Genomic DNA, 25,319 nt, shown 5'->3' on the forward strand with positions numbered 1-25,319 from the left:
ACGAAGGTTCTGAGAAGACATGTATTTTCAGGAGTTGCCTAAGTACTTATCTCTGAAACTTTCACGGACCTTTCTAGTGTATATTAGACCGAAGAAATAAGAAGATCGTCGGTGTTTTCACGGGATGCTGGACGATCAGCTATTACCAGCGACTTGCTATAACTAGACCGCGCGTAACGTAGATTTTACTATAAACGCCTGTTATCAAGATAGGATAGGCAACCAACTGTTCATTGCGGGGCAGACGTACGTTCTGCAGCTTGCTTTAGCACATGTTTATACACTGCCTTTTTTTGAGCCACGAAAAAAAAATTGTCTCAGATCGACCCCGAAAAAAAATTATCTTATAGAATGTGGCCTGTAGAAACCATAATTTCAAACAGTTCCAAGATTGGGCTACTAGCTCAAAAGTTACAGCCCTTTGAATTTTCTTTCGAAATTGGTTTCTAGTCCATAACTATTGATTGAGAAGTCCGATCGAAAAATTACGAATTGTTTAGCTTTCTACGCACCTAAATTGGTAAGAAAAAGTGTTTTCCCGAGAAATTTTGGCGCGGTCGATATTTGGTAAAAAAGAAAGGTAATACACTGCCTTTTTATGAGCCGCGAAAAAAAATTGTCTGATCGATCCGGAAAAAAAATTTTCTTATTCTATTCTTCGGATGTATCTTGCTTAATCCGTGTTTAAAGAATTACTGTTTTCTCTCATTACAGAATCATTTCCACGGCGAAATATTTTGCTACTTTAATTATCTCAATTAGAAATGAAAAAGAGCACTATACACTCTTTATTAAGAAGATTGATCGTAAAAAAGATAAAAACCAACAAGAAAATATGTGTGGCTTTTAGAAAGTTACAAAAGATGTACGATATCGCGCTCCCAAGGGTGAACCTTGCAAGTTTATGAAAAGTGTTGCAAAAGGGATAAGTTCCTGACTACTACAAGAATTTAACGATCATTTTTGACAATGGAAATCGTTTAAGTTGAAAAAAAAAGTTAAGAAATTATGAGATATCGGAAAGTTTGACAGTTATTAAACTTTTCGTTATCACGCCTACTCGTAGCGACTCCTCGTGGCCAAGTACTGAATTACGGCTGATCCGCGGTTGATGTTCCCATTTTCAATTGTCACCGAGCAGATCCTTACACTTTTTCAGCGGCCGATTTCCCTTTATTATCTTTGGGAAGTACCATAACTCACCTTAAGCCCATTTCACATCCGACTATCCGAACGCAGGTACGCGCTCACTATAATTAACCTCAATATCTCGAACGTAGGCAACGAGAGAGTTGCGTTTATTGCTCAAGTTTCTTAATACCAATTATAATTAAGGGTTGGTTTCTTTTTCTACGTTTTAGAGCGAGAATAAAATGTTAAGGGCGTTTTACGGAGGCGTTTACACTAAGGTCGTTTTAGAGCCCGGTAATGTATTTTGATGTCAATACAACATGCAGGTGCTTCACTTCCTTCCCCAGAGAGCTATATAACTCGTTTTATACTATAAAGTACAGGTAACCTAACTCTAATTAGTAAAGTTAACTGCCGTAACCCCAAACCGTAAAAAGTACAAGAATTTATCTCTTTTTATAACTGCTTTAAATATAAATAAAAAAAGGATCCGGGATGCGGATAAATTGTATTTCATGTCAAGTTTTCAGTTTGTCCACTATAACATTTTCGCCTGCTGTACGTCGATATAAATTAAATTGGCAGAGCAACTGTAGCAAAAGATCTCTATTATACAGGGTGATTTACGACAACCGTCCGTAAATATGTAAAAAACTTTAATTACTAACTCATCCCGTAACCATATGAGTTGGTAGCATCTACGTACAAATATTGTAAGAACCGGTAGCTATGTCGTATACAGTTTAAATGCCCTAAAGAGGTAACAGTGCGATAAAAATGTGGATGTGGAATTACCGAAACTGTTAAATACAGGAAAAAAACCGGTAATCGTTTAGCATTCAGGAAAGAAAAAAGCGAAATCGCTGTTGCCAGTGTAGTTCGCATTACATCCCGAAGAGCTGTCTGCAAAAGATTGCGTCATTATATGAAACGACTTTGCTAAAACAAATCGGGAATGGAAGTGATGTCGCACAACCACTCACCGGATTTCCGGAATGATTCCGGGAGTCAGAGGACTTTTTATTTCTTCCGGAATAATGCATATACTTTCACATTTTAAGGGTAGAATATATAAGTAAAAATGTGACGGTCGGAGATAAAACCCCATAGTAAACTGTTGTAGTGATCTCATTGTTTTTGTCGATTCGTTTCTTACGAATTTCGAGCGAATTTCGTCGGAAGTTGAGTTATTAATTTGTGGGTTACGGAAGTTTTGAAAGCCTAAAGTCAGCACAAAAAGTATCGATCATCGAGCCTGGCGTACGTTATTATCCTAAAACTCAAAAGTAACGGGAAACAAAAATGGGGTTGCTGATAAATAAGCCGTTGGACCTTATTAACGTGCTCGAGATCCGGATTATATCTGGCAGATTAATTACAAATGTGAAATTATAAATCTTGTGGTTTTAAATTTAACTGTCGGCAATGTACAAAACGTAATCCGGGGACGTCAGTCCGTCACCTCATTTTCAGTTACGTTGTCGAGATCGGGTGTACCGATAGTGTGGGAATGTAAATTAGGATTAAAAATTTGACACTCGGTTGTCCCTAATCACGAGCACTGAAGAAGGGCACTTAATGAGCGACCGCAAAAATGTTTCGATCAAAACGGGAAAGTTTGCTGCAAGGAAAGCTAATTTGGAAACGTTATATGTATCGGGCGTGGATAGAAAGAGAATGAGATAAAAGGGAAAATTTATCTTAATCAGTATTCACCAACTACTAATAAACCCTACTTAGCAAAGTTGAATTGAAAAAGTTTTTTAGAGTAATCTGCGTACAATCTGATTAAACGTGTCTGTTTGATGGAAGTGTGGAACTGCAATAAACTACAGCAGGTCGCATAATCCCTCGGGAGGTCCGGTAACTAATGCGATTACTAACAAACTTTCAAAACTTCTAGTAGGTTAGCTGTAACGGAAATGGAACAAAATCCCTCACTGAAGTTTTATTATCCTTATTCTCGAGCTGCACTGATACATTGTGTAAAATGGGAATCGATATGGGTTTTGCTTAATGTAGAGTGGCGTATATGGAAGTAGTGAAAAACCTTTTCAGGGAATCGCAGCTCAACGCCTTTCTAATAAAGAGCTATCACGTCCAGCGGATTTTAGTTACGCCATTACCATTAGATTAGATTTCGTTTTTTCAGTTATTGTGCTCAAACTTGCTGGTCGCTTCTACACATTCGACAGGTTTGAAAAAATATCTAAAAAAGTTTCAACCCTCAAAACGATTCATTACTATTGAGGAGCGTTCCTTAAACAAAATTTAAGGGCAGTAATGGTTACTAAATTTCAGTGGCGTTTAAAAAATGTGTTTATGCAAAATGTATTTTAATTTTGTGTATTATTTATTTACTTTGCAACCCTTAAAAACCAAAAAAAGACTGGAACAGGAACCGGAACCGATGCCGGAACCCTTAAAAAATAATTCTACTGAAATGGTATATAACAAGAATTTTCTGACTGGCACATTTTGTAAAGATTTAAAACGAAATTTTGCTTTGAAATATGTTTGTTGATGATGGGAAAAGACTTCGTCAACCATCATGTTCTCCTGGTAGCCAGAACAAAATTTTATAAGAATTTTTTGATTGGCACTTTGTGTACTAGGAGCTGAAACACCTCCTCGCACATTAGAATCTCCTGGTGCCAAATTAGTCAAGATTTAAAACGAAATTTTGCTTTAAAATATGTTTGTGGGTGATGGGAAAAGAGCTCCTCAACCATTATGTTCTCCTGGTAGCCAGAACAAAATGTTATAAGAATTTTTTGATTGGCACTTTGTGTACTAGGAGCTGAAACACCTCCTCGCACATTATAATCTCCTGGTGCCAAATTAGTCAAGATTTAAAACGAAATTTTGCGTTGAAATATGTGTGTGGGTGATGGGAAAAGGCCTCCTCAACCATCATGTTCTTCTGGAAGCCAGAACAAAATTTTATAAAAATTTTCTGACTGACAATTCGTGTATTAGGAGTTGAAACATCTCCTCGCACATTTTGTAAAGATTTAAAACGAAATTTTGCTTTAAAATATGTTTGTGGGTGATGGGAAAAGACCTCCTCAACCATTATGTTCTCCTGGTAGCCAGTCAAAATTTTATAAGAATTTTCAGATTGGCACTTCGTGTATTAGGAGCTGAAACACCTCCTCGCACATTATAACCAGAGTTGGACTGGGTCACTGGGTCAACTGGGTCACTTGGGTCACCTAATTAAACTGGGTCACTGGGTCGCTGGGTCACGTCATACTCTCTTCAGTTAGACCCAGTGACCCAGTTTGACCCAGTGACCCAGCGACCCAATTTGACCCAGTGACCCAGTACCTAACAATAATTTAATTACTGGGTCACCGGATTCAACTGGATCAACCTAGGGGTCAACGGTGTAAACTGGGCCACCGGGTCAAGATGGGTCACCGAGTAAAGCTGGGTCAAGATGGGTCACTGGGTCAAGGTGGGTCACCGGGTCAAGCTGGGTCACTGGGTCACCGGATCACTGGGTCAGTAAACGAACTGGGTCACCGGGTCACTGGGTCACTCTATGCTTGACCCAGTCCAACTCTGATTATAACCCCCTGATGCCAAATTGGAAAAGATTTAAAACGAAACTTGGCTTCAAGGAATTATTTTTGTGGGTGATGGGACCTCCTCAACCATTATGTTCTCCACGTAGCCAGAACAAAATTTTACAAGAATTTTCTGACTGACAGTTGCTGTATTAGGAGCTGAAATACCTCCTCGCACTTTATAGTCTCCTGATACCAAATTAGCAAAGGATTAAAACGAAATTTTGCTTTGAAATATGTGTGAGGGTGATGGGAAGAGACATCCTAAACCATCATGTTCTCCTGGTGACTAGAACAAAATTTTACACGAATTTTCTGACTGACAGTTCGTGTATTAGGAGCTGAAACACCTCCTTGCGCATTATAATTTCCTGATACCAAATTATTAAAGATTTAAAACGAAATTTGGCTTCGAAATGTGGATGTTGGGAAAAGTAATCCTCAACTATTATGTTCTCCTGGTAGCCAGAATAAAATTTTTCAAGAATTTTCTGACTGACAGTTCGTGTATTAGGAGCTGAAACATCTCCTCGCACATTTTATAAAGATTTAAAACGAAATTTTGCTTTGAAATATGTTGGTGGGTAATGAGAAAAGCCCTCTCTTTCTCTTTATTATCGTACCAGTCCGTGTTATTTGCTTTCTCTCTTAATTTGCTATAGTTGTATGACTGTGGCCTACTCCGCTTCCTTCTTTAACCTCGTTGCAGAGGAAGCACATCATCTCCTTCTCGCACGCTTCCGCATATAGTCCCTTCCATCACAGTTGTAGCACATACGGCTCCTGGCCACATACTTTACATTTACCTACCTGGTGTCCAATCTCTCAGCATCGGTCGCATTTTCTGTAATCCTGATTCTGTACGATGTTAGGCCTACTTGTAGGTGTCCTAATTTCTGAAGTTGTTCAGGGATACATAAGCTACATGTTGTTCCCTCTCCAATTTTAGGAGATTTTTAATAGGCATCTTGCCTCCGGCACCACTCTTATAATATCTTTCAAGACCTCCGCCCCTGTGGTCGCGGTTTCTAGGTCGCTTATCTCCTGCCCTGGTGCCCTCCAAAGAATCGGCCGTCACCGTTGCATTTCTGAGCATCAAGGCATTGATTGAAAACCAGACGTGGACGAAAGATCAGGCGAATACGGTCCGACAATGGATCGGAATTCGTCAATAACGACATCTAAGGGCCCCTTCACCCTAGGCGGTTAAGCAGCGTTGCCTGGAGGCACGTCGCGACCGCTGCAATAGGCAATCCCCACACAAAGTTCAAAAAAACGTTCTATTTGTTAAACAAAAAGAATAATTTAAAAAAATGCACTATTGTTTGCGTTTTGTCCGTCCGTCAGTTCGTCTGTAAGGCGACTCCGCTCTCAGCAGCGCGGCTAAATCACTTAGTGTGAAGAGGCCCTTAGTGTTAGATAAAAAATACTAGTCAGTTGTTTTTAAAACTTCAATAACAATTAATTGACATCCTACCTCTGCATCATCCACACCCTTAAAATTGCATTAACGACTAGTAATGCGTCTCTCTTTTTCAAAAAAATATCTATATCGGTTAAGAAGGGAAACAAAATTTGAAACAATCTTCCTGCGCGAATTCAAGAGCGACGTATCCGTTCCCAATGGACTACAAAGGCCTCTATTACTGGAAATGAGCGAGAAAGACACAGCTACCTTACAATGTAATAATGCAGTACATTTAAATCGAGTTTAAAAAAGGTCGATACGAAACCTACCAACAAAGTTTTTTTTGTACACTTCTTTTGCGTGCTTTATACGTTAATGAAGTCGCAAAGGAATGAGGGAGGGGGGGCGCGAATCTTCTTTATATTTACCTAAAGCAAGGCGAATCGATATATGTTAAAGAAGTGGAGTTAATTAGGACGCATAATGAGAACATTTCCGCCATTGTGTAAGGTAAGGCGGTAAGTAAATTATATTGTCAGACCTGCTTAAATTCTCCGAGTAAACAAGTTGTTTGTTTCCGATGAATAATTGCCGGTAAATGAGTACTGATTATATTATTGTAATTATTCCCATTAACTATTCACTTAATTGCTTAGAAGTCGGGAACAGAGAACTAAACACGTGCACTGTCAGTTACATGAACCGATTAACAATTTTATTCGTTAGTCAATAATGAGTAACAAACATCTCTTTCCATTTGCTCGCTTCTGGTATCAAAGACGTAAATAATACAGGGCACTTTTTCTATTTCAGTGTAAAATGTGTTGTGCCACGCATTGAATGGGGAAGATCAATGTTTTTTACGCATTATTGGTTGAGCTTTTAGGATTTAAGAGGAATATCTACAGTTCTATCAACGCGTTTAGTTTTTTAATTTATGAACCGAGATTTTACACGCAATCTTACAGGTTCCATAAAGGTTAGTAACATCAAAATATTGTCGAAAATCATGGTGTTGCAACAAACAAAAAATTATGATAACTTTTCTTAATGCGATCAGAAAGTGACAATCGAAATGAAAAGTGGAAACGAGCTCCATCGGGAATAGCTGCTCTCGGATAGGGAAAAACCCATCACTTTGTTCGACGTAATTTTCCAATACTCGCTTACAAATTACACGTCACGCAAGTGTTCAAAAGTTTTGGTATTAAACCAAAATGTAATGGTGTCTCTCCGGGGGATAAATGTCATACGAATTTCGAATCTAATTACTCGGTTTGGGAATTTGCAAACGAATGGGGCGGCGAGTACGCGTTTAATTATTTACGAAAAGTTTTGCTAATTGGGTCCGGGTACACGTAGCGAGGATAATTCGTTAACCTTCTCAAGGAGGGGAGTTTTAATTGACGGTCAGCCTGCTTACTATTTTTATGGGGTCAAGCTCTTTCGGCGCTTTACACGCCATCTAACCGGTGCGTGATTAACCCTTAACCTAGTGCCGGCAGACGCCTACTCGCGCATTGTTCTAACATTCGATTGCGTAGGGGTTGGTAATCGCAGATATCTACAGGTGCTTTTGTTATCGCAACATAAGAATGCGTAAGCTTAATCGTGACGCGCCCCTGCAACTGTCGCGACCTTTTTTTTTTATTCTTGTAAAGTAATTTCGATCGATTTCAATTTAACCGGAAATGGGATTTCCGCACTTCGTTATAGCTTTTCGAAAATACATATATACTATATCGCGCACATAAATAGGCCAATCCAGTAAAGTAGGGGTAGCTGTGAAAATACGATAGCGATGCAGGCTGCCTGTAAATCACACCTACATATACATCTGCTTTCGTACAGTTGGCCACCTTAAGGACGTCGCCGAGAAGGGTACGATAAATCTTGCTCACCGCGTGTGGTCTACCCGAAATGCATTATGCCAACATCCTATCCAAACACTACGCCAATTACTTTGGATAAACTTGATGGAGTTAAAAATTATACGTTAGGGAGATGGAGAGTTTTGTACTGGATGGCGTGGCGCTTTGAATGAATTAATTTTACGCTTGATTAAGTTTAGTGCGCCATTAAATGCGGATAGCAGATGTCACTGTAGTCTATTATTTTTAACCAGACTGAATAAAATCTTGTTAACCTACTTACTAGTATCTAAATTACTATCATTACATTCGAACATCCATCAAACGTTTCTGAGTTGATTGCTACCGCCTTCCACAAAATCGGTTTCTGTAGGTTTACAGGCCTTTTGTAGAGACGAGAGTCGCTCTCCGTGAAAAAAAACTTATTCATATAGAATTTGGCCAAAATTTTAAAAAGTAAACCACGAGATCAGAAACTACAGTTAAATTTGTTTCCGAAATACTGATTTTGAGAAGATTTTGAAGAGACAATTTTTTACCTTTAACTTTTGACATACTGAAGCGACCCTCACAAACACAATACGGCGATTCTTTTACATGTTGGCCTGTAGAACCCAAATTGACAAGGAAATTGAAAATCGAATGTGTGAATCAAAAATTCTAACCTTTAATCACCTCCTCGCACATTATATTCCCCTGATACGAGATTTCTCACTTAACCTAACCTCACTCATACTTTAACCTAACCTTTGATCATCTCCTATTCTCTTGATCCTAACACAAACAGCACTATAACCTAACCTTCAATCATCTCTTCGCACATTATGTTCTCTTGATACAAGATTTTTCACCTGGCCTAACTAACATTCTAACCTAACCTCACTAATACTTTAAACTAAATTTCAATAGGTTAGGTGAGAAATCTTGTATCAGGAGAACATAATGTGCGAGGTGGTGATCAAAGGTTAGGTTAGAGTGCTAGTTAGGTTAGATGAGATTTCTTGTAACAGGAGAATATAATTTGTGAGGAGGTGATAGGTCAGGTTAAAGTATTAGTGAGGTTAGGCTAGAGTCCTAGTTAGGTTAGGTGATAAATCTAGTAACAGGAAAATATAATTTGTGAGGAGGTGATAGGTCAGGTTAAAGTAGTTAAGTTAGCCCCCCCCCCACTTTTTAAAAATTTTTTATGGCTTAACCGTAATGGCGCTAGCTTTAATTCAAGTGGCACAATTGAGCTCATAACCAGATGTATCAAGTGGCACAAATACCGGTAGCAAAATGCGTTATGGGGGATTCCGTTCACTTGCCCCCCCCCCCAAATATATTTAAGGATAACCAAAAAACAATAATGGCGCAAAGATATCTTTTTACGGCGCATTTCAGCGCATACCTGAGAGTACAATTTCGTATGAAAAGATGTTGTTAAAAAAAAGTAACTTTTAAAAACGTTAAGTTGGCCCCCCCCACTTTTTGAAAATTTGTCACGGCTTAACCGTAATGGCGCTAGCTTTAATTCAAGTGGCGCAATTGAGCGCATAACCAAATGTATCAGGTGACCTAGTTACAAGGGACAAAATACGTACTGGGGGGGGGGGCTACGTTCACTTGGCCCCCCCAAATGTTTTTTCGGATTTCTAAAAAACGATAATGGCGCAAGAGTTATTATCGGTGGCGCATATGAGCGCATAACGAGCGCATTCATTTCAAAATAATACGACTATCAAATCTCTCAGTGGGGGGGGCCAAGTTAACGGACCCCCTGGCTTGGTAGTTTATTGACTGTGGAGACTATAAAGCCTTCTTTCCCTCGGGTTTCTCAATTTTTTCGAAACCGACCTGCTAATGGCAACATCATCCTAATCCCCAGTAGCTAAATAAATTTAAAAAAAATCAACCCCCTTAAAGGGCTCCCAAGCCAATAAATTTCATGTCCATACTTAAAGATTCTCGAATATTAGAGGAGGGTGAAGTATTGACCTCGCTCCACCATACAGATTACAGCATCAGGCATTAGTGGCAGCAAAATACGTCAAAATTCGTCCTTAAGGGTGGTATACACAGTCTGGAATTTTCACGAGAAACTTTTATTTTGTTTACGAAGTCGTCGACGGCTTCTAGACCTCCCCGGCATTTGTGAACCTGCTGGTAGGGTAACTACATTATGTTAAGTTGTGCAAATGACATCAAATATCCAAGTTCTACCAACAGTCGAATTTATCGAAACCCGTCTAGGTAGCTCCTTATGTAACGAGAAGAGGAAACTGGAAGAAAAGTGTGCGCTGAAAGTTATGACAGCGGTGACACGTCTGAATAACATATGAAGTGTATCGGAAAACGGATCGAATATTCCCGTCTGATGGGAATGTGTAAAATAAAATTAGCAAGAGGCTGGCATACAAATGAGACTCGTTTTGAAAAGCGTCTCTTTAGTCACCTTAAAAAATTCGTTCATTCAACTACAGTTGATGACATAAAAATATCCCTTTTAATGGTTTAATGGGGATCGAGCATAAAATTATGTAAAATTTCGCGCTAACAAGTCTCCTAGACGGCCGGCTATCAGAAATACTCATGAATATTTATATTTTTGTATAATGAACTTGTTTAGACCTCATACACCGCTTTAATTTAATTTCGTCTGGAATTCTGAAAACCTCCCGCACTTGCCGACCTATCGTCCGTTACTAATTCGGACTGCCACACTTTGCGCAATAATTAAAAACGGGACGTTGTAATTAAACGAAAGAAACTTTTCCCCAACTAAAACATTGAGTGGCGCACTTCCATTAACTTGCGGTGTGATAGATTGCTAATAAAATACCAATTATGAATATTCTGCCTTTTCCTTGACGACGTCAATAACAATATTTTAATAAGCACAACTAAATTAATAACGGTCCCTTTTTAAAAGTCATGTTGTAAGGGGCGAGAGGAGGGAGGGAGAAGTAGACATAGGGATTTAGGTAAGTATATAGTTTTTCTATGTCTGCTTTTAAATGACAAAATCTCTTCGGGAGGGCGCCTAATTTTATGCAACCTAAATAACTTCTTAAAACAAATAAAGATCTGGCAGTCATATTGATTCATTTGAATAGTGTTACTTTGACTTCACAGAAAATAAATCTCTTACGCTCCTTAAACTGTTACCGGCAATTGACAAATATCAACTTTTTCTTCAGTCGAATACGTCGCACGCGAACGAAAATAGAAATACGGGAGCCAAAGGAACAGTGTTCAAATTAATTAATATGGCAGCCAGATCTTTATTTTGATTGCATAAAATTATGCCCCTTCAAAAGAGATTTTGTCATTTAAAAGTAAAAGGGAAACGTCCTATGTCTACTTCTTAGTAAATAGCTCTATATAGTATATATTTCGGTAAATATCGAATGTATACATTTTTTCCATATGAATAAGGCAGCATTCAGTTGTTTTTATTTTAGAAAATAAATGAGTAACGAAAAACAATTGAATTTGTTTAAACGGCAGTGCTCATTTGATAGAGATTTTTTTCTCTTTTCGATCATAACATGTTAGTACTCTTATTGAAGAAAATTTTTCAAAAAAATTTATTATATCTAGATCAATAACATTAATCCAGATATCCTACATTAAAATAAAACAAATGAACGTATACTTACGTTTCCTATTAAACCTACCTATCACAAAAAGCTTGAAATAAAAATTAATTTTTTCTACACGGGTGCTAACGTGTTACGTCATTGAAAAGAGAAAAAAAAATGTCTATCAAATGAGCCTAGGGAACGTGTGCATCGCTAATTAAAAAAATTCAATTGTTTTCCGTTATTCACTTGTTTTCTGAAGTAAAAACAGTGGAATGCTGGCCTTATTATGGGAAATATAATGTTAAACAACTTTTTTATAGAAAAATTTTGTCTACAATCGATATTTACCGAGATATAACAGGGTGGCCATTTGAAAACGAAACAGAGCCTATTTTGGGAACCTCAAAACATTTACGAAAAAATCCTCGGACCCGTCAATTTTTGATCCAAGGAGGAACCATTTTTTTGCTAGTTTCGCCCCCCTGGGGGCATAGCCATAGCGGGGGTGACAGTGATACCTTATTTTAAAGGTATTTTTATGTAGATTATAACTCTTAAGATTTAAATCAATTTTATTTTAAGCGCTTAAAGCTAAAATCAATCAAGTAAATGTTGAAAATGTTGGCCTTCGACTTCCACACAATAATACAGGTTTTGTTCAAACCTTTCCCGTACTTTTTGCAAAACTCCTGGGGTGATTTGACGACATTCATCAATTATTCTTTGTCGCAAGTTGTCTAACGATGTTGGCTGACTAGCATACATTTTAGTTTTTAAATGCTTCCATAAAAAAAACCTAACGGACTTAAGTCCGGGGAACGAGGAGGCCATTCAATAGCTCCTCTTCTTCCAATCCATTGTCCTGGAAACGTTTGGTCCAAATATTGACGAGCATAGTGGGGTGGCGCACCATCTTGCTGAAAAACTAGACGATTTTCCAAGTACTCGTTGTTATTTTCTAGTATCTCCACTAATGCTGGATGAATCGTATTTTCTAATAACTCCAGGTACATCTCTCCTGTTAGATTGCCAGGTAAAAAGAAGGGGCCTAGGATATGGTTACCAAAAATGCCAGCCCAAACATTTAATTTTTCGGGATGTTGTGTATGCACCTCACGAAATATTCTGGGATTTGAATCAGCCCAATAGAAAAAGGATCATTTATTTCAACTCTTTCAGCAAGTGAATACAGGGGCGGACTGACCCGGGGGGGCGGGTGGCGATTACCACCTGGCCTGTACGTCATAATGGCCCGTTGGAAATGTATAAGTATGTGCTGTATTTAGTTTCTTGCACTATTAATAAATTATTAACACGTTTCTCTAATTGGAGTTGATGTTAGGTTGTTAAAAAATTAAAAAATTCTGTTTTAATTGAAGTGTTTTACAATGAATTTATCATTTTTTGGCGTAGCATGAAAGTGCTGAAATACAATGATAGGCGACGCGCCTCGTTTGGATTGTATATTTTGTTACTTTTAATTATCAGCTGCAATTTAAAAAAAACTGTATTGTAATTGATTTCCGAAAAAGGAGTACCTTAAAATGAAGCAAAAAATGTTTTTGTGGTGCACCGCAGAGCTACCCCCCCGCCACCTTCATTACTACACTAATACTTTAATGGCCCGTAACCTATGCAATTCCACCTGGCCCGCCCCTGACTAGAAACCAATTTCGAAAGAAAATTCAAAGGGCTGTAACTTTTGAACTAGAAGCCCAATCTTGGAACTGTTTGAAATTATGGATTCTACAGGCCACATTCTATAAGAAAAATTTTTTTCGGGTCGATCTGAGACAATTTTTTTGCGGGCCTCAAAAAAAGGCAGTGTATTATAAACCTTCCTTTTTTACCAAAAATCGACTGCACCAAAATTTCTCGGGAAAACACTTTTTCTTATTAATTTTGGTGCGTAGAATCCTAAACAATTCGTACTTTTTCGATCAGACTTCTCAATCAAAAGTTATAGACTAGAAACCAATTTCGAAAGAAAATTCAAAGGGCTGTAACTTTTTAACTAGTAGCCCAATCTTGGAACTGTTTGAAATTATGGATTCTACAGGCCACATTCTATAAGAAAATTTTTTTTTCCGGGTCGATCTGAGACAATTTTTTTTTCGGGGCTCAAAAAAAGGCAGTGTATAACCTTCCTTTTTTACCAAAAATCGACTGCACCAAAATTTCTCGGGAAAACATTTTTTCTTATTAATTTTGGTGCGTAGACTCTAAAACAATTCGTACTTTTTCGATCGGACGTCTCAATCAAATGTTATGAACTAGAATTTGAATAAACCATTATCTCAGTTCAATATACCGATTTTGCAACTAAATAACTTTAAAGTGCTATTTTTCACTACTATGATTTGACAAGAACAATTGACAATCACTATTAAACTTCAAAATGTTGCTATAATAACGCTATCAACAATAACTAAGATTTCCGTTGCAGAATTGGCATAGCCACCTACAGGTATTAAAAAGAAAAAAAAACAACAAAAAGTACGGTTCAGAATGTAGGAGAACAACATTTTTTGTATTTATTGTTGTATTAATTTTTGTTATTTAACTAATACATTTACAAACATTTTTTTTTCATAAGAAAATGTTGACACGTTTTTATAACTTTTATTAGCTCCTGTTTCGGCTAGGCAAATTAGTAGCCATTTAAAAGTTAAGGGTTATAATCCACATAAAAATACCTTCAAAAAAAGGTATCACTCGACCCCCATTCGATTTAAAATTTTGGGGGCGGTCGTCACCCCCGCTAGGGGGGCGAAACTAGCAAAAAAATGGTTCCCCTTGAATCAAAAATTGACGAGTCCGAGGATTTTTTCGTAAATGTTTTGAGGTTCCCATAATAGGCTCTGTTTCGTTTTCAAATGGCCACCCTGTATACTATATTCCATACATAATGGACACCCTGTATTCTCACTAGGTATCTGACAACAACAACCAGTCTCCATTGCAGAAGGGCTGGTATTATGCCCTCCAATTCTGGTACTCTGCATGCTGAGAACGATTTCACCGCCCAGGTCACCCTCGCTACATCCACCATCTGACTGGCAACCGCCCAATCATTTTACTGTAGCTTTGCTCTTCTTTGCCTTATTGAACAGTTGGCCCAACTGACTTTTCCTGCCCTCCACCACCAGGGATGGTTATAGAGTCCTCAGAGGACATGTCTACAAGATCTACTTTGTCCTGTAAGTCGGCAGAACTCAAGTGGCGTCCAACGAAAGGATGCTCTCCGAGTCTTTCTCCAAGGAGAAGTTTGTACGATCGGACCGGGTGAGTTACTAACTCTAGAGCACTGGCCACATGTTGCCTGGGCGGTGATGCTTCCGTAGCTTCTTGCAGTTGCTCCTGTAGCGGCTGCTGGTGTTGTAGTGGTGGTCCTACAGACGTATTCCCCAGCACAGGTTCGACTCTCACATTTAGAGAGGGAAACCCATAACTCAGCCCCCCCCCCCTCTCCGGCGATTAGGTTAGCCTGGTCCTTTTCCTCAATGCCGAAAACTTTCATTCTCCATTCAGATTGATCCTTCACCGCTGTGTGGAAGAGACACCAGCTGACGCATTTTGTGCGATAGTGACACGAAATTAATTTGCCGTCGCTAGAGTAAAAGTTAGCATACAAAAGACGCCTGATACGCTAAATAAATTAGAGGGGGTGGGGGGGTATCTGTCACTCGAAACGGGTTGAAGGTAGGAATCACATTTTCACGTTAAAGAGTGTCAATTTATAATTTAAATTTGATTTGTTTCAAGATTTTATATGTACAGAACCGAAATAATGAACTTCTCCCCTTTGGCTTTTCCACACTGCATACACGGTGTCCATTTTTCGAGTGCCACTATGGGGATCTCGCTTACCTTAAGAGATATAAAGTATGTTAAATGTAGGCAAAGTTGCGAATTTCCCTGCTGAATAACCATCTGAAAAGAAATTTAAAATACCATCAATAGTTCTGAAAATATCGCAAAAAAACGAAACTTTCTGATTTTCGTTTTCAATTTTTTCATTATAAACTAGTCGTACTAGACATGTCTAATTAACACATTATTCGAACACTTTTCAATGGAGATTTCGAATGTGACATCTCGTTTTAAATAACTTTTAAGATGACAGAGAAACACGTGGCAACTTTAGTTTTTCTTATGGGCGCCATTTTTAATTTTGAGATTTTAAGATTACGTCTTTTTTTCTCTTTACGACGATATATCACACATGGTGGTTCAGTATCACATTTTTCCTAAAATACAATTTTTAATTTTTTGGGAAGAGTGCTTTGGAAAAACAAAACGTTCTTTTATTGTGAACAAAAGTTTGACAGTTTGATGCATATGTCCGGTTGCAGCGTTGGCATCAGGGAACTAGATGTGTTGAGAAAATTCGATTTTCATATGAACAGAATTGAACCTTCTTTTTGCAAGAAAATTGTAATTCAAATTAGAACAAAATACATAAGAATAAATAATATTTTAGCAATAAAACTAGCACAAACATAAATGACACTGCTTGAAATAAGTCAACATTTTGTTACACAACAAAAGAATGTTTTGTTTTTGCATAGCATTCTTCGCAGAAAATGAAAATTGTATTTTTAGAAAAAATGTGACACTGAACCACCATGTGTGATATACCGTTGTAAAGAGAAAAATGACCTAATCTCAAAATGTCGGTCCAAAACGGCGCCCATAAAAAAAACTAAAGTTGTCACGTGTTTCTCCGTCGTCTTGAAAGTTATTAAAAACGGGATGCCATATTCGAAATCTCCATTAAAAAGTGTCTGAATAATGTGTTAATTAGAAATGTCTAGTACGACTAGTTTATCATGAAAAAATTAAAAATGACAATCAGAAATTTTCGATTTTTTGCCATATTTTCAAAACTATTGAAGATATTATAAATTTATTTTTAGATTATCATTCAGCACGAAAATTCGCAACTTTGCCCTAATTAAACCAAGTTTCTAACTATTAAGATAAGCGAGATCCCCATAGTGGCACTCGAAAAATGGACACCGTGTATACCTACTTACAGAAGACTAAAAAAATTTAAATTTGCAATGAAGAAATAGTTATTTACATAAAACGATATATTACTGGCGAGGAAATATTGAAGTGCGAGGCCCCCTCGGGGCCGAGTACTTTAATTTCCGATTATATTTTTGATGTTCAGCTTTCAGTCAACCAAAGAAGGCAACGCTTTGCTATCTCAGGGCAAGCCAGTTACCCCAGGGTGTTACCAAATAGGGTTACTCTTTGGTGTTACGTCAACTCAGAAACTCTTTTTGTGGCAGGGGAGCAGCGAGATCAAGCTTGGTCCTCTGAATTTTTGATTAAAGAGGAAAACCCTTAGAAAGACACTCTTTTCGCTGATATCTTCAACAGTACTATTTAATTCTGTTGGTTCTGTTAAGATTCAAAAGCATTCATCTTAATTTAATTGTCACCGTCCAATAAAACACTGATACAATAGATAAAAAGATCCAATGACGAGTAGAAACTTGCACAATCTGTCCACGAACAACATTCTGAAATGGATCGCTCAGTATAAGTCGGCGCAATTTATAGAATACTCACATCGCCATGTGCCTTTTCGCAGCGGGAATCGTCTCATCCCCCTCGTTGAACATGTACAACCTGGCCGCGTGCGTGCAATTGTACAAATACTCGTCCAAATCCATACCTTGCTCGTTCAACTTATAAAGCTCCATCTCGCGTTGAGTCAGCGAATCACGCACGGCCAGCAAACCGTCACGCTTGAACTCCCACCGATTGTTTGCGTAATACTCCAACATGTCGGAACCCCTCGTGATCCTCTGCTGGATCTTCCACAATCTGCGCAACAAACATTTTACTATTATCCCAGGAACGTTTCGTTCCCGATCATTTACACTGGTTTGTTCCCCGACAGGAAGATAAGCGAGTCTAGAATAATAGCGGGAATGTAATGGAAGAGGATGACGCTTATTTGGTGGTGCAATTTGGAACGTTTCATCGATCCGCCGGGATACCAAACGACGCCGTTGAATGGTAATCGCTTCTCGACCAGTTTTCTTCCTCTTTCAATGATCTCCTCCCACGTTACTTTGACCGTTGACGACGTGCAGTTGTAGACGCGTCTTTGCCTGCAAGGAATTATGTCAGTCGGCGGTCTTGGTGACATGCTCTGAGCATACCCGCGGAGGATGAAGTCCAAGGTGGTAACCAGTAAAGCGTTGACCGCGATGTCAACGGGAATAAAATCCGCGTATCCTTGAGAATCGCAGTACATCGTTCGTAGTACGCCTTTGCCCGCTGCAACTAAAAGACCAGTAGGACCGTTGATGTTGTCGGTCCACCCCGGTACAGGTTCTTGCCATACTGGGATCACTGTGGAAGGAAATTTTATTTTGAATGAGAGGGAGTGCGCGTCCAATTTAAGGTGGTCCACCAAGAATATGTGGGAAATTAATGTATAGGGCAGGCTCCTCCAAAGAGGAGAGGGCTGCAACGCAGGGCTTTATTCGCTATTCGCAAGAGAGCCCTAAGGCTGTGTCCGGGTCGTTGGTTGAGAAGGGCAACCCGACGTCAGGGACCAAGCGTCTCAAATCGGAGGAAAGTACTCCAGAATTGAGAAGAAATCCCGAGGTTCTGGATCACCCGAAGTTATGGGTGCACCCTGGGGGGGGGGGGGGTTGCTAATTGGATTTATTGCCGAATTGTTGATAAAGTAATGAGAAATACACCTGAAAGTAAACTAATTCGCATATCATTAGATGAGAAAAAAATCTTCTTTTGATGGGACTATATTCCATACAAATTGGGCACCCTGTGCAGGGTGTTTTTTTGGGAGCTTTAGTTAAAAGTTTCTGGGAAAGTGAAATAGGTAGGTTTTTGAAAATTTGTACTTAGGAGTTACTCTGAAGGCCGAATCGATGTAAAATATTTTCAAAATGGCCGCACTTCCGGAAACACCGGAAGTAGATAGTAACTTCGTTATTTTAAATGGCAACCCCTATTTTTTATTGCATTTTTGGATTCTACGTGAAATTTCACTTCTTTTGATACCCATATGTCTATATCTACCATTTATGGTTTTTAAGTTATTTTGACTTTAAGAAAAAAATGGCGGATGCAGATGGTACCTTGATAATTGATTACTTGAAAACGGTTGTAGTCATGGCAACCTATTTTTATCAGTGCATAGAGAATGAATATGGTTTTCTTTTAGTGCACTTAAAAAAAAGTTAAGTTGCGTACGACCGCCCCTATGGATATCCAAATTTATGAAACTTCAAAGACTAAAAACTCAGTTTTTTTTAATGGAATGACCATGTTCTTACTATTCCATGAGATAGAGAATCGAAATGGGCATATTTGGACAATACATGTTCCTATAGATATCTTTAACAGTTTCTGACTTATTCCCATTTTATTGAATTGACAATATTTTTTTCGGATTTTCTTTTTAGTAGTCGGCCATGATTCTATAACAATTGAATTTTAAACAAATCTAGTGACACTAATCCAACACCCACTGTTATAGGTTAACATAAGTTTTTCAAAAATCGAAAAATGACTCCCAGTGGTTTCACCTATTTTTGAATTTAATTGTTATTTATGGTGAAATGGGCAGAATCGCGGCGCGTGAATTTTGGAAATTTTGTACCCCTAATGCACTACAAACCGTTGAAGCACAAGTGATACAAAGCTCTACAAGAGAATATTTAAGAGAATGAATTGAATTGCAAATGCAAGATTAACAAAATAAATTCAATGCAAAATACAAAAAACTTCGTTGAAACATTTTTGGTATGGAATTGTTGCTAGAACAGATATCGCATTACCTCTCTTAATTTCCAGACTTATAAGTTGTTTAAGAAATTCAGTTGAACGACTGTTTAGATTTTTCAAAAATTTTCCGTCCTATATCCTTAATAAATGAGTTATTTATTAATGAATTATTTAGACTAGAACTAGAATCAATGGTATTAAAGAATCCTTTCCTTGATTTGTTTAAAATTCGATTGTTATAAAATCATGGCCAACTACTAAAAAGAAAATGCGAAAAAAAATTCCGAGATCAATTCAATGAAATGGGAATAATTCAGAAACTTTTAAAGATAGCTATAGGAACATGTAATATTAAAATATGCCAATTTCGATTCTCTATCTCATGCAATATTAAGAACATGGTCATTCCATTTAAAAAAACTGAGTTTATAGACTTTGAAGTTTCTTAAATTTGGATCTCCATAGGTGCGGTTGTACGCAACTTAACTTTTTTTTAAGTACACTAAAAGAAAGCCCTATTCATTCTCTATGCACTGATAAAAATGGGTTGCCATGACTATAACCTTTTTCAAATAATCAATTATCAAGGTACCATCTGCATCCGCCATTTTTTTTCTTAAAGTCAAAATAACTTAAAAACCATAAATGGCAGATATCGACATATGGGTATCAAAAGAACTGAAATTTCACGTAAAATCAAAAAATGCAATAAAAAATAGGGGTTGCCATGTAAAATAGCGGAATTACTATCTACTTCCGGTGTTTCAGGAAGTGCGGACATTTTGAAAATATTTTACATAGATTCGGCCTTCAGAGTAACTCCTAAGTACAAATTTTCAAAAACCTACGGATTTTACTTTCCCAGAAAGCTCCCAAAAAAACACCCTGTATATATTCTGCACCGTAAGCACCATAGCCAGACCGCCAGAATTACAAACACAAGGTACTAAGCTTAAGCCACAACAACTCACAAACAACAATGAAGAATCTTGTTTGAGGTACGAAGCACATGATCGAGGCGGCTGTAATCTGTGCGAGGGACGACAAAGCAGTGGGTACCAAGCCGAACTAGACGAGGCTACCAAATTAGTATCTTCCCACTGGAACGGCAATAAGACAGTTAGCACCGCCTCTTAGACCCAACTTATACGAATTATAATGGCAATAATACTGTACGGTGCACTTGTATGGTGGCCTACAGGGAGCAACTAGGAAAGGTTCAGCGACTGGGAGTTATTGGAACCATGAAAACCACGCCAACTTTGATCATGGAGATTTAGCTGTGGAGGCAGCGGCTCGAAAGGCTAAACAATTGGGGCGAGTGGAAGGATCGAGGCATCCTTCGGCACGGGAGGATCTGGGAGGAAACCCTCAGATGGGGATCTGAGGGTTTCCTCCCAGATCCTCTTAAGCGAGCAAATATTTTTTTATTTTACCATTTAAAATTTGACTCAAACAGAGCACATGATGCCTTTATTACTTTTTAATAGCATTAAGAAGATACAAGGGTCGTACCCTGTACGCATGTTTGCTCATTATTGCTCAAATTCAAAAAACAAGGCTCGTTTATTGGGAATTATTTCGGAAAAAAATTGTAAGATTGACAAAAAATCATAGAAAAAAGCTTTCAATGTAGAGTTTAACAAATGACATCGAAGCAATTAAAAATATACAGGGTGTCCAATTTAAAAAAAAGTTATTTATTTACACCGTAACAATGAGACACCCTGTACATTCCAAAATAATTGCTATAGATGTATTAACCATTTACCTATACATTTTTTTTACGAGATATGAGCTCAAAATTTGGTACACAGATAGGGCAGGAATCGAAAGAAACAAGAGCACAAGAAGTATGCTCGCGCTACTTCCTTATAGCTTTGTGTGGGTTTATGTTTACCAATAGAAGGTCGCGAAATGATGACTGGTAGCTTATCCATTTCGTCATTGACGAGTCCCTCAGCAAGTGCTTTGCTAAACACGTAATTGTTCGGGTACCCATTTAAAAGTCTACAAAATCCCATCTGCTTAACAATAAAGGCAATTCTCCACTTACGTCTGACTTATAGAATCGACAGCTCCTGGGTCCATCCATTCGACAAGCTTTATGAACATGTGAGGATCGGCGGGGGGAGGATACAGCTTGTCGTGCAAAACCTTCTCCTTTGGATACGTGTAAGCGGTGGATACGTGATGGAAAACCTACAAATCTGGTCTAATGCCAAAAGTTCTCCAAAGTAGCAACTTACAATTAGATCCTTGCATTCTTTAGCAAAATCTAGCATGTACCTCGTTCCTCTGACGTTCAGCAGGACTGAATTTGTTAAAGTATCGTTGAACCTAATCGTGGCGGCCAAGTGGTAGATTATATTCGTTTCGTTTCTCAGAGTTGCTCGATCTTCTCTCGACAGACCCAAGCTTTCCTCTAGCACATCTCCGGAAATGACCACGACTTTCTTTAACACCTCCTCGCCGACGGTATTTTTCACCAGGTCGAAAATCTAATTTCAATTACACCCCGTCAAAGATTTTTGGTATGGGACTCACCACACTGTTGAAAATTTCTTTGAGTCGATCCTGCGGATCCTTCCCCTTCTTTTTCCTTACAAGCGTGTAGATCCTCTTTACACTTGGGCACGTTCTCAGGATCTTCTCGATGAGAACCTTCCCCATATACCCGGTACCTCCACTGACCAGCACCGTCTTGTTGTTAAACATCTCGTCGACCCGATTGCGATTTTCGTTTTCCGCCATAATTCTTGAACACACAAAAAAATTAGCTCACCTTTTTCCTGCACGTGTGAATCGGTCGACACGCGAACTGATATTAAAGGAAGGAATTCTAGGTCAGTGTCAGCAAATTCTGCAAATTCCGTTGTCAACGACGTACCGTTTCCCATATTTTTTGCAACCATTACATAGTAATGTGCTAATGATTTAAATGATGATGATGCAATCGGTCGTAAATGATGTATAGACAAGTTGAATTGTGTAAAATCTTGCCATGATTAATGATCTGTGCTTCATCGCTGCACATTTTTGAGAAAGTAGAAGAACGAGCACCTTTTTTTTCATTAGTTAACCGAAGAAACTGCAAGGTAGAGATGTGTGTTAATTCATAACGATTATCTTGACATTGTATCGAGTTTAATTGTCTGGACTGTGTGGTAACTCTAAAATGAATGTGGCCCGTAGAATCCATAATTTCAAACAGTTCCAAGATTGGGCTGCTAGTTCAAAAGTTACAGCTCTTTGAATTTTCTTTCGAAATTGGTTTCTAGTACATAACTTTTGATTGAGAAGTCTGATCGAAAAAGTACGAATTGTTTTGGAATCTACGCACCAAAATTAATAAGAAAAAGTGTTTTCCCGAGAAATTTTGGTGCAGTCGATTTTTGGTAAAAAAGGAAGGTTATACACTGCCTTTTTTTGAGCCCCGAAAAAAAAATTGTCTCAGATCGATCCGGAAAAAAAATTTTCTTATAGAATGTGGCCCGTAGAATCCATAATTTCAAACAGTTCCAAGATTGGGCTGCTAGTTCAAAAGTTACAGCCCTTTGAATTTTCTTTCGAAATTGGTTTCTAGTCTATAACTTTTGATTGAGAAGTCTATCGAAAAAGTACGAATTGTTTTCGATTCTACGCACCAAAATTAATAAGAAAAAGTGTTTTCCCGAGAAATTTTGGTGCAGTCGATTTTTGGTAAAAAAGGAAGGTTATACACTGCCTTTTTTTGAGCCCCGAAGAAAAAATTGTCTCAGATCGACCCAGAAAAAAAATTTCCTTATAGAATGTGGCCCGTAGAATCCATAATTTCAAACAGTTCCAAGATTAGGCTACTAGTTCCAAAGTTACAACCCTTTGAATTTTCTTTCGAAATTTGTTTCTAGTCCTTAACTTTTGATTGAGCAGTCCGATCGAAAAAGTACGAATTGTTTTGGATTCTACGCCCCAAAATTAGTAAGAAAAAGTGTTTTCCCGAGAAATTTTGGTGCAGTCGATTTTTGGTAAAAAAGGAAGGTTATACACTGCCTTTTTTTGAGCCGCGAAAATGAAATTGTCTCTGATCGATCCGGAAAAAAATTTTTCTTATAGAATGTGGCCTGTAGAATCCATAATTTCAAACAGTTCCAAGATGGGGTACTAGTTCCAAAGTTACAGCCCTTTGAATTTTCTTTCGAAATTTGTTTCTAGTCCATAACTTTTGATTGAGAAATCCGATCGAAAAAGGACGAATTGTTTTCGATTCTACGCACCTAAATTAATAAGAAAAAGTGTTTTCCCGAGAAATTTGGGTGCAGTCGATTTTTGGTAAAAAAGGAAGGTTTATACACTGCCTTTTTTTGAGCCCCGAAGAAAAAATTGTCTCAGATGGACCCCGAAAAAAAATTTTCGTATAGAATGTGGCCCGTAGAATCCATAATTTCAAACAGTTCCAAGATTGGGCTACTAGTTCAAAAGTTACAGCTCTTTGAATTTTCTTTCAAAATAGGATTCTAGTCCATAACTTTTGATTGAGAAATCCGATCGAAAAAGTACGAATTGTTTTGGAATCTACGCACCAAAATTAATAAGAAAAAGTGTTTTCCCGAGAAATTTTGGTGCAGTCGATTTTTGGTAAAAAAGGAAGGTTATACACTGCCTTTTTTTGAGCCCCGAAGAAAAAATTGTCTCAGATCGACCCGGAAAAAAATTTTCTTATAGAATGTGGCCTGTAGAATCCATAATTTCAAACAGTTCCAAGATTGGGCGACTAGTTCAAAAGTTACAGCCCTTTGAATTTTCTTTCGAAATTGGTTTCTAGTCCATAACTTTTGATTGAGAAATCCGATCGAAAAAGTACGAATCTACGCACCAAAATTAATAAGAAAAAGTGTTTTCCCGAGAAATTCTAGTGCAGTCGTTTTTGGTAAAAAAGGAACTGCTTTTTTTGAGCTTCATTAATTCATTTGTCTGCACTTCAATGTACGATAACCAATTATGGCAATAATTTTAAGAACAATTTGTTGTAGATAAGCGTGGAAAGAGCGAGGTCATTTAATTATATACTGCGATACAACTTACTATTTTTTCAAAAGTGTCGACCCTCACACGCACACTAAAAATGTTAAATTTAGGAAGACGCAGCTTAGAATTTAACTGATGACTATTTAAACAATTAAAGCCACCCACAATTTTTTTACACTAAGATTCGACTACAACTTGCGTAACCGTGTGGAAAACTAACTTCAATAGGTAAACAGTAATTAGCTGCGCACATTTTGTATTTATATCTACGTTATGCAAATTAGATTGTATAACTCACGACCTTCGCGTGCTTTAAGAAATTGTACAAACCCAGCAAATTAGTCGAATCGGATTTAAATCCTACAAAGGTTGCGTGTTGCGAGACGGGGAACAGTGTTGCGAATCTTCTAGAAATGCCGATAGGCATCGAGGCACCACGAAAAATTTGTCATCGGCGATAAAGAGCGAAGGCGTATGTGACGCAAACCTTTCGGAAAAAATGACGTGATTATCCCAGAATATTCCGAATCATTCTAGAACAATTGTCGTTTACTATATAAGCAAATTGTAGCGTATATCACGCAATAAGACTGTCATAAATTTATTATTATTAGATAATGGTAAATAACCACGTAATTAAATTTACGTTACACCTTTAACACAACTTTTGCTGGTTTTTTAGGTTCTATAGGTCAAAACTTAATATAAATTGCTGCGTTTTGCTTATAAAATAATACAAGGAACCGCAAAGGGTGGTAACTCATACAAAATACGCCGCTTTTAGGCTGCAATGTCCCCGAGCATTTCCTCCAGCTTCTCCAAAATACTTAAAACCTTTCAATTCTTCTTCTTATGGATTGAGCCTCTGCTCAGTTGTCTACACTTGTACTCCTCTCAAAGAACAGTCGAATTCGTTGGTTTCGACACGTTCCAGGCGCAGGTGTAAGCGATCCTTTACTTCCGCTACATTTAATATAACGTACTG

At 38.0% G+C, this 25,319-nt stretch overlaps 1 protein-coding gene across 3 annotated transcripts; it reads right to left on the reverse strand.

Annotated features, from left to right (window-relative positions):
• Positions 1 to 16,963: 16,963 nt before the first annotated feature.
• On the reverse strand, positions 16,964 to 24,575 carry LOC116161488 (fatty acyl-CoA reductase 1-like). Of its 3 annotated transcripts, XM_031474845.1 has the most exons (10): positions 24,392 to 24,575; positions 22,218 to 22,418; positions 21,875 to 22,085; positions 21,577 to 21,828; positions 21,384 to 21,529; positions 21,228 to 21,337; positions 17,731 to 17,923; positions 17,446 to 17,679; positions 17,132 to 17,389; positions 16,964 to 17,082 (listed from the first exon to the last, which is right to left on the reverse strand). In XM_031474845.1, exons 3-10 carry the CDS (start codon positions 22,079 to 22,081, stop codon positions 16,998 to 17,000), a joined length of 1,485 nt encoding a protein of 494 aa, XP_031330705.1. In that variant the 5' UTR covers positions 22,082 to 22,085; positions 22,218 to 22,418; positions 24,392 to 24,575; the 3' UTR covers positions 16,964 to 16,997. The 3 variants fall into 3 exon arrangements, with proteins under 3 accessions (XP_031330705.1, XP_031330703.1, XP_031330704.1); XM_031474843.1 differs by lacking the exon at positions 22,218 to 22,418; XM_031474844.1 differs by lacking the exons at positions 22,218 to 22,418; positions 24,392 to 24,575 and having other exon boundaries at positions 21,875 to 22,203.
• Positions 24,576 to 25,319: the final 744 nt, after the last annotated feature.

This window comes from Photinus pyralis, unplaced genomic scaffold (genome assembly GCF_008802855.1).
Source record: "Photinus pyralis isolate 1611_PpyrPB1 unplaced genomic scaffold, Ppyr1.3 Ppyr1.4_LG10, whole genome shotgun sequence".
NCBI classification, from domain to species: Eukaryota; Metazoa; Arthropoda; class Insecta; order Coleoptera; family Lampyridae; genus Photinus; species Photinus pyralis.

Coding starts and splice junctions, on each gene's coding strand:
- LOC116161488 (XM_031474843.1), bottom strand. CDS start 22,081: ATGGCGGAAAACGAAAATCGCAATCGGGTCGACGAGATGTTTAACAAC. Junction 21,829..21,874: donor AAGAAATTTTCAACAGTGTG/GTGAGTCCCATA, acceptor AATTGAAATTAG/ATTTTCGACCTGGTGAAAAA. Junction 17,390..17,445: donor CTGTCGGGGAACAAACCAGT/GTAAATGATCGG, acceptor TTTGTTGCGCAG/ATTGTGGAAGATCCAGCAGA.